Source organism: Anoplopoma fimbria, chromosome 9 (genome assembly GCF_027596085.1).
Source record: "Anoplopoma fimbria isolate UVic2021 breed Golden Eagle Sablefish chromosome 9, Afim_UVic_2022, whole genome shotgun sequence".
NCBI classification, from domain to species: domain Eukaryota; kingdom Metazoa; phylum Chordata; class Actinopteri; order Perciformes; family Anoplopomatidae; genus Anoplopoma; species Anoplopoma fimbria.
Window position 1 is genome coordinate 5,329,931 of NC_072457.1, and position 9,886 is coordinate 5,339,816.

A 9,886-nucleotide genomic window follows, 5' to 3' on the forward strand; every position below is an offset into this window, starting at 1 on the left:
ACAGTCAGGCATCAGCGTAGGCACCTATGGCGAAGGGTTTTGCCTATAGAATCATTATATTATATTTCTATGATGGCACAAAGGTTCAGTGTTGATTGTACATTCACTCAAATTTAAAGTATTTGAACTTTGAGTGATTTATTTCCACATTATGCAACTTTATACTTAATTTTGTATCAGAGGAAATATTGTACTTGTTACGCCAACACATTTAGAACATTACATTACATTATATTACAGTCATTTAGCAGACGCTTTTATCCAAAGCGACTTACAATAAGTGTATTCAACATAGGTATTCAAGAGAACTACTAGTCACCAGAAGTCATAAGTGCATCTCCTTTCTTAAACAAGCATCTAATAGCATAAACCAGAGCAAAAGTACAGAAACAAACTAATACCAATACCATAAGTGCAACAAACTAATACCAATACAATAAGTGCAACAAACTAATACGAATACAATAAGTGCAACAAACTAATACGAATACAATAAGTGCAACAAACTAATACCAATACAATAAGTGCTAAGTGGAAGGCTCAGGGTAGAACAGACTGATGCTTGCATATAGTGTTGGTACAATCATATACATGTATAAACAATGTTACTTACTTAATGTTACTTATTTGTGTGAGAGAACATTGTTGAACCACAAATCAGGTTAAACATTTTTCTTTTTTTAAATGTATTTAAAATCACAGACAGAAAATAGAGACAGAGATATTTTTTGGTAATTTTGATTAAGCAGGATTTCCAAAAAGTGAGTGAGTGTCAGCAGGGTGAGCGTTTCTCTACCCAGGAGGAGACTCCCCCTCTTACAGAGAGCACAGTGACACTGAGGGACTAAATGAGAATAATCCAAGCCCAAACCCAAACCCAGGATAGAGAGGCTCAGTGAATGAGGTGTTGAAGGTGTGAAGGTGGATCAATGTGTCGGAGGAGACTTTGTAGAAGGACAGAGCGCCAGCAGGACAGTCCACATACACTCCTACTCTGTGAGGGACGGATGAGGAGGAGGAGGAGAAGGAGGAGAAGAGACGACGTGTAGTTTTCTTGTTGTGCAAGACAGAATAACCATCAGCATCGGAACACAACAGACTCCACGACTCATTTCCTCCAAACCTGCAGTAACCTGTGTGTCCTTTCCTCTTGATTCCTCTGTAAGTCACCGATATATGAACCCTTCCTCTCCACTCGACCTCCCAGTACCAGCGACCGGTCAGACCATTGCTGCACATCAGCTGGGGCCAGTAGTCGAACCTCTCTGGATGATCAGGATACGGCTGCTCCTCCATCATTGCTGTCACCTTCCTGTTGTTTTCAGATAGTTTGAGGTTTCTGTTTACTGTGTTTGTGTCCAGTGTAAGTTCACAGGAATCTGATGCAGAGAATAAGACACAAAATACAGCAGCAGTTTATCATCTTACACACTTGATGGGTTTATTTGTTACTTTAACAGACTGACTGTTCAATAGATCAAAACTTCACAATGACACGTCTTTTTGGATCATCTTTCACATTGAGAAATGAATACAAATACACAAGATTTTGATTTAAACTACTTTAACATGTGCTGCCTTGTTTTTCATGAATCAAAGTGAACACACACTTACATTTCCTCAGATCAGGTTTCAGCCTCTGCTCTCCACCGTATTCCACTCTTGAGGAAGAAAGAAAACCTATTGATGTAGGATAGGCTCTCAGCTTGTTTATGAAACGTCTCAGATATCTGCTGCTCATTCAGAATGCTTCTATTGCAGTCTAAAGAAAAGTCCTGAAAAAAGCTATCAGACTGATAAGAAGAAGAATATGACTTGTATATCGTTTTGTAATGATAATGCTTTCAAGATAAAACATGAACTCTCAGCACATCAGTTACTGTCTTCACTGTTGCCAGCAATGTTGCGAGTAAAGACTGTGAACCAACAGTCCTCAGCTTGTCAGTGTGGCAGAGAAAGTGTGTCAGTTGTTGTGGTAATACCTGAGTGTTTCCAGTCTCCAGTGTGGATCCTCCAATCCAGCAGACAGCCGCTTTGCTCCTGAGTCTCCTGGATGGTTGTAGCTCAGGTCCAGCTCTCTCAGGTGGGAGGGGTTGGATCTCAGAGCTTTGGCCAGATAGGTAAAGCCTTCCTCTGTGATCAGACAGCCTGACAACCTGGAGACACACACAAAAACGCAAATGGTTTATTTTTGTGTATCAATGGGTGTCCTTTTTCTTGTAAGTGTGAACTTACTGTTTAGAATTAGCTCAGTGTTAGATTCCCTCACCAGTCCCGTGTGAATGTCATCAGAACCCGTCATAAACAGAATCAGTAAACATGATTTGCTGCAGATTTAAAGAATATACATATGTGTGTGTGTATATATAAGTCTACAGATTTTTGCAAACACTTGTTCCGCCGTGTTTCTGAGTAAACTCTACACAATAAAATCTTGCAATTGTTGGACATCATTATTGACATCAACCTGCATGTCCAGTACCATTTAAATGTTGATATGTTAAACAAAAGATAAAAACTGACCTGAGAGCCTCCAGAGTACAGTGTGGACTCTCCAGTCCATTAGAGAGCAGCTCCACTCCTGAATCCTGCAGGTCGTTGTTATTCAGGTCCAGCTCTCTCAGATTAGAGGACTGGGAACTGAGAACTGACGAGAGCTCCCGACAGCACGTCTTTGTTAGCCTGGTTCGACTCAACCTAAATAAGTAGATCATATTTGCCAATGTTTCAGTTTTAGTGTCTCAGTACTGTATAAGTGGATACAAGACAGTTTCAACTTTGGATTTTAAAATCATATTTTGCTTTGAAAACAAAGCCTGAACTGAAAGTGTGTTTTATGATTACAATCTTCTGATTTGCAATATATGGGATTCAGAGCATTAATGTAGCAGCAAATATCTATTTCCCTTTTGAAGATATAGGGGAGTAATGTCACTCCTCACTGGCTCCGTCACTTCTGCTGCTCTGTACTGCACTTATACAGCGCTATGATCTGAACGTGTTCAAGATTAAGCACAGTGTAGAACCATAGAAATAGTCAGGAGTAATATCTTGATTATCATTAAAAATAAAGTTTTGTTGCGGCAACAGGCATGCAATGTTTGATTTTAGGGCAAAATACAGCATTACATAAAAGCATCTGACCTGAGAGTCTCCAGTGTGCAGTGAGGACTCTCCAGTCCAACAGAGAGCAGCTTCACTCCTGAATCTTGCAGGTCGTTGTCATTCAGGTCCAGCTCTCTCAGGCTAGAGGACTGGGAGCTGAGAACTGAGGACAGAGATCCACAGATTCTCTCTGACAGAGTACAGCAGTTCAGCCTGAAGGAGAGTTAGTGATGAAGACAAACACTGACACTGGTTCTATTGTTTACAATGTAAAAAATAAAAAACTTCTCAGTTTTAGAATTCCCCTATTCTTTTGATGAGTTACTAATTGGTAATGGAGGATCTTGCTTCCAAGTCCAGGTTACTCAGACTAAAGAACTGGGAGCTGAGAATTGGTGTAAAGTCCTGACATCATCTTTCTTTGAACCTCTAGCTGCCAAATGTGTTTTTGTAGCCTGCAGTGAGTGACTCTTTTTTGCAGATTGCATCAGCTATAACTAGCAGACATTTGCTTATGCTAGTACTAAAAATTTGAGTTGGATGTAAATTCCATCACAAACTGACATTCTAAATGTTTGCTGCTGCTTTATTTTTATCCTGGTAAAATGAGAAAACTAGTTGCTTCACAAAGGCGCTACATTATGATCTGACCTGAGAGTCTCCAGTTTGCAACGTGGACTCTTCAGTCCGGCAGAGAGCAACTGCACTCCTGAATCCTGCAGGTCGTTGTAACTCAGGTCCAACTCTCTCAGACTAGATGACTGGGAGCTAAGAACTGATGAGAGCTCCTGGCAGCAATTATTTGTGAGCTTGGATTGACTCAATCTGAAATATAAATAAATTGAAAATATTTTCATTTATGTTTTGCTTTAACATCCAAGACATGTTCCATGTATTTTCAAGTACATTTTTGGTTTGTTCTAATGATGTAACAGTGCAAACATACAGTATGTTCAAAAAAAAAACCCCAGTAAAACCAAAGGAATGTTTATCTGTTACAGTTTGTCAGGAAACATTTGTTTCACCAATGGGGGAGTGTTGTCATGATCAGAATTTATGACAGAATTTCTCTGGCAAGGATTTTCAGTCTAAGTGGGTTTTCCACAATGTTGTTCCTCAATCCAAAATATGTCCATGAATAAGGAAATATGTTGGACACAAGAGGTGTACTACTTAACTGAAATCCATTCTCAATATATGTGCACTAGAGCCTTCAAGTTTCCATATTACTATTGTGTGTTCACCTGGAATTTTTGCAATTTACAACACATCTTGCCTGAGAGTCTCCAGTGTACAGTGAGGACTCTCCAGTCCAGCAGAGAGCAGCTTCACTCCTGAATCCTTTAGGTTGTTGTTACTCAGGTCCAGCTCTCTCAGACTAGAGGACTGGGAGTTGAGAACTGAGGACAGAGCTTCACAGCTTCTCTTTGACAGATTACAGCCACTCAGCCTGAAAGAGAGTTAGAAATGAAGACAGTGACACTGTCTCTATTATTTACTATGTAAGAAATGTACTTTTTAGCCATAAATGGACTAGGCTGTAATTTTCATTCATTCATCTCAAGAAACAATTTTACAGACTTCATTAGATCAACTATTCAAATTGTTGACTAAACATTGCAGTTTATTAAAACCTAATTTTGTGGAGAACAACCCAACACATTTGACACAGTTCGTATCTGAACTTATCTGTGCACGTACAGAGCTTTGTTGGAGGCTTTGACCACTGGCAGCAGCCTCAGAAGAGCCTCCTCTGAAGAAGAATATTTCTTCAGGTCAAACACATCCAGATCATTTCCTGACGACAGTGAGATGAAGACCAGAGCTGACCACTGAGCTGGAGACAGTTTATCTGTGGAGAGACTTCCTGAACTCAGGTACTGTTGGATCTCCTCCACTAAGGAACGATCATTCAGTTCATTCAGACAGTGGAACAGATTGATGCTTCTCTCTGGAGACAGATTCTCACTGATCTTACTCTTGATGTACTCGACTGTTTCCTGATTGGCCTCTGAGCTTCTTTTCTTTTTCAGTAGACCTCTTAGAACGGTCTGATTGGTCTGCAGTGAAAGACCCATGAGGAATCGGAGAAACAGGTCCAGGTGTCCATTTGGACTTTCTAAGGCCTTGTCAATAGCAAACCTGTGGACCTCAGTCATGGATATTTTACTCAAAGGCATTCGCATTTGTTCACCACACATCACATTCTTGTGTTTGTTAACGACTGCCCTCTCAACGTAGAAAGCTGCCAAAAACTCCTGAACACTCAGATGGACAAAGCTAAACATCTTGTCATTCCTTCTCCCACGTTCCTCTTTGAAGATCTCTGTGAACACTCCTGAGCACACCGAGGCTCCACTGACATCAATGCCACTCTCTTTGAGATCATTCTCGTAGAAGATCAGGTTGCCCTTTTTCAGTTGCTGAAAAGCCAGTTTTGCTAATGACTTAATGCACTGAATGCTCTTTTTTTGGTCATACTTCTCATTTGTCTGATGAATCTGAAACACCAGGAACTCTGCGTACATCTCAGTCAGTGTATTGGGCAGCTCTCCTTCCTCTCTGGTCTTCAACACATCCTCCAGAACTGTAGCAGTGATCCAGCAGAAGACCGGGATGTGGCACATGATTTGGAGGCTTCGTGATGTCTTAATGTGGCAGATGATTCTGCTGGCCTGCTCCGAATCTCCGAATCTCTTCATGAAGTACTCCTCCTTCTGTGGGTCAGTGAACCCTCTGACCTCTGTCAACATGTCAACAAAATCAGAATGGATCTGATTGGCTGCGGCAGGTCGTGTGGTTATCCAGAGGCGAGCAGAGGGAAGCAGTTTATTCTTGATGAGGTTCGTCAGCAGCACATCCACTGAGGTGGAAGCTGTCACATCAAAGTTAACAGCCTGATTTTCACTGGTAGAGCAGTCCAGATGAAGGCGGCTCTCATCGAGTCCATCAAAAACAAAGAGAAGTTTGAATTTGCTCTTGTCATAGTTGGTGTTTCCTGATGACTGCAGAGTTGTAAAGATGTGATTAAGAGCTTCTTCCTTGATGTCTCTGGTCTCAGTGATACATTCATGAATGAGCTCTGCCAAACAAAACTTTTCTCCCTTCCTTAAATTCAGCTGGCGGAAGGTGAAGGGGAAAATTAGATGCACATCTTGATTGGCTCTTCCTTCAGCCCAGTCCAACACAAACTTTTGCACGAGAAAAGTTTTGCCAATTCCTGCAATTCCATTTGTCAGCACTGTTCTCATGGGTTTGTATTTTCCAGAGGGGTGTTTGAACATGTCACAAGGTTTAACTGGTTTCTCTGTTCCTGCTGGCTTCACCACCACTGCCTCAATCTGCCTGACCTCATGCTGGTTGTTGACGTGTACATCACCCCCGCTGTGATGTACAGCTCTGTGTAGATATCATCGAGACGTTGCTCATCCTTCTTCTGTGCCCACCCTTCTTGTGCACACAGGAACTTGTCCTGGAGGTGTGATTGAAGCAAGTGTTGGTAATATGAGATGTGTCGTGGCTCTGGTACTGGAACAATCCCATCTATGTGAAATAAACAGAACAAAAACATTAGGCTGTGTTTACAGATGCCCCTATCCTGATGAGCATCAGTAAATGCATGTTTTTTGTTTTGTTAAAGGTTATTTCTGAAGAGAAACTAAAGGGCAGACAAACAGAGTTTTTAGTTCTAGGTGGAGCAAGTTGTCTGTGGACAGTACTATAGTATTTAGTGATGGTAATTGTGAAACACCAAGTTATCTTAATGCTTTGGTTTGGACACATCATTCTCTTATATACACCCCAGCTTTGCAACTTTTAAACCTTTATGATGAGGAGATGACCACTGCAACCACAGCCATTGAATGGTGACCACTAAGCAGCTGCTGGTATTGCTGCCACTACTGGATAAAATGTCACAAACAGAATTGGTCGGTTTGCGACAGCTAATACTTATGTATCGCTTGCCAGACGGCAGCTGGATGAACAGGCTGTGACTGGGTTGGGTATTGTCTTTTAATTTCCTTTGGGCTCTCCGCAGGCACCTCGTTTCACCATTATCACTAATACTCTGTAGATTGCTACAATGTTCTGGGTGGTTTTAAACACTCGCTGAAGAACCTTCCTGTCATGGGCTGTGCAGAAACAATGCCAATTTGTAATGTTTCCAGTATTTAAATGTAAACAAGAACTTCTCTTCATGTCTTGGGTTTAAGTTGAGGGTGTGCAATGTGTGGTTGCCAATCTTTACCGCTTGGGGTCTGTTTGTTAGGAAGTCCAATAACCAGTTGCAGGTTCAGCTACTCAAGCCCAGAGTGCTAAGTTTGCCAATCAGTTTCTTTTGATGGGGGAGATTGTGTTAAATGCTGAGCTGAACTCGTCAAACATTCTAATGCAGACATTTTCATTTTCAAGATGTGTGAGCGCTGAGTGTAGGGCAGTGGAGAGGGCATCCTCTGTGGATCTTTTGGCTCTGTATGCAAACTGGTGAGGGTCTATGTTGGCTGGGATGTTGTTTTTGATGTGCTTGAGAACCGGTTTCTCAAAGCCATTCATCAGAATGCGGGTGACATGTGAGTGTCACAGGGCCCAAGTCATTTAGCCTAGACATTGCAGACTTTTTAGATACTGCACTCAATCCAATCCTTTTGGTGAATATCTATTATGGGTAATAAATGCTTCAGTAATAAAGGCGAAAAGATATTAGAACAAAAATGGAGCAAACTTTATGGGAGATATTGGCCGTGAATGCTGCATGTGCATTGAAAAAGTGATTAAGTCAAATAAGTTTATTAAATATTTTCTAAAAATCTTAATTTGTCATTTATGAGCGAATGAGCCTCGCTGCTCAAGTGTTTCTGCAGACCTGAAGGTTCTGACTGAAACTCCACAAAAAAAAGATTAAACAGCCTCCTGCATCACAATTCATCACAACAATCCCAATTTTGTTTAGGTGTGTAACTTCTCATGACAATCAAATGTCTAACACAGAAGGTACAACCTCCTTACACTTTTACTACACTTTATCTTTCAGGATTTCCGTACATACCATAGAATACAGCAGCTTTACCTTTAATCTGAGAGGAGGAAGTTGCTCTGTTCTCTGAAGTCTCTCCAACATCATTGACATCTGCTGACACTGTGTGAGAGAGTTTATAAGTTATGTTAACAATTTGACTTATTTCTTATTATTTATCATCAAGTTAATCACAGCTGGTTAAATGGTTTTCATTTTCAGGTTTTTAGGCAATGTAATTTTTTCTTGGATAGCAGATTTGTTTGAGTGTGTGGGCCCACTTCAACCCACTCTTTTTGCTAGAAAAACAAATTGTGACTGACCTTCTGGTCCAGAGCTGGTGTCTGGCAGACTCTGCACCAGGTCATTCCTGTTTATCTTCTCTAAAACCTTCTTGGTCACTTTCAGAGCTCCATGAAGTTTGAAGGTGTTCACCATCAGATCCACTGTGTCCCTCCTTTCTGCTTTCTCCAGCTTGAACACCTTGATGGTTTGGTAGCCTTCCAGGATGTCAGTTTGCTGCAGATACCAGTTGAAGTCCTTGAATTCATCGTCTCTTAAATCCTCCAGAGTGTTCAAAAGGTCAGCTGATGTCATTGTGGCTTCCTGCTAAAATATAGAAGTTTTGTCAATCTGAAGGAAAACATTAGTGCCAATGCATCAGAGCAGCAACAGGAGTTCTGATTGGCCGACACAGGAGCCAGTCTGGCCCGGAAGAGCTACAGCTAAAGTCAATGTATTTTTGAAGTGGCACAGTGCTTACAATTCTTGCAATAAAAGAGAGCCATCTTTGAGTTAAAACGGAGCTAAATGGAAACTGTGATTGTTAAAGCAGGATGTTAACAAAACAGCTGAAGTCACATTTCCCGTCGATCAAGCTGAGTGCTTGAACTAAAGGCCATGCTGTTGTTTTAAGCCAAACTGGCTGCATGACGCCAAACACAACTGTACGAGAAACATAACGTCATCGTGTAATATTTAACTTTAAAGTTATAATCTCGAAGAGTTCTGTTTCGTTCTCTTTGGCGGCACCAATGGCGATAAGCATTTATTGCATTTTTGGATCTCACTTCCTAGAGATACAAACAGTGTCTGGAATTCCCGGGAATGTCGCTGCAGACACAATTTGTCAAACAGCAAATGCAAGTGAGCCACAGGCGAAATTACCATTGTGTTATACCTTTCAGCATGAGATAGGGACTTGATAGACATTTACCTAAAGCAAACTCTTAGAGATATTACTTTAAGGTTGACGCATCTTAATATGAATATTACAGTAGTTATGAAAGCGTCCAATGTTTGCCAGAGGACAACAAAAATGTCAACTTCATGATGAGACGGAAAGCCAGAGAATCATCAAAGTCATTAAGATTCATCCTGAGGGGAACATGACTGTCAGTATTCCTAGAGTCATGATGCTAAAAACATTTGTCCTTCTATACTGGAGCATCTACAACAATCCCGTTACTCATTAACACTAAATAAACGGCATGTGTCTTGTTGGCTTCAGTGAAAAGACAGTGATCTGTTTACAGTCATGTGAAAGGAGTTAAAATAGTCTGTAAGCTTCACATCACATTACAAATCTATCCTCAAAGTTATCTACATAATGAGCTGACGCATTAAAAAGAAAAACACATCACTCTTACCTGAAGGTTTGGAGAATGTTAAAACATGTCGACAACATCAAAGTTCGGTCACTCTGCAGTCTGGCTGCTGCATTAAGAGTTTAAAGGAAATAAAGCATGAGGAAATACTGTCAGGCTT

General features: G+C 40.9%; 1 protein-coding gene across 1 annotated transcript; it reads right to left on the minus strand.

The window, feature by feature from the left end:
* Positions 1–477: 477 nt before the first annotated feature.
* On the minus strand, positions 478–8,729 carry LOC129095568 (NACHT, LRR and PYD domains-containing protein 12-like). Its single transcript, XM_054604065.1, is given in 9 exon segments — positions 478–1,379; positions 1,615–1,661; positions 1,983–2,156; positions 3,145–3,318; positions 3,757–3,930; positions 4,382–4,555; positions 4,807–6,490; positions 6,493–6,648; positions 8,443–8,729. Coding segments are annotated over 9 exon segments (3,420 nt in total). The 5' UTR covers positions 8,717–8,729; the 3' UTR covers positions 478–816.
* Positions 8,730–9,886: the final 1,157 nt, after the last annotated feature.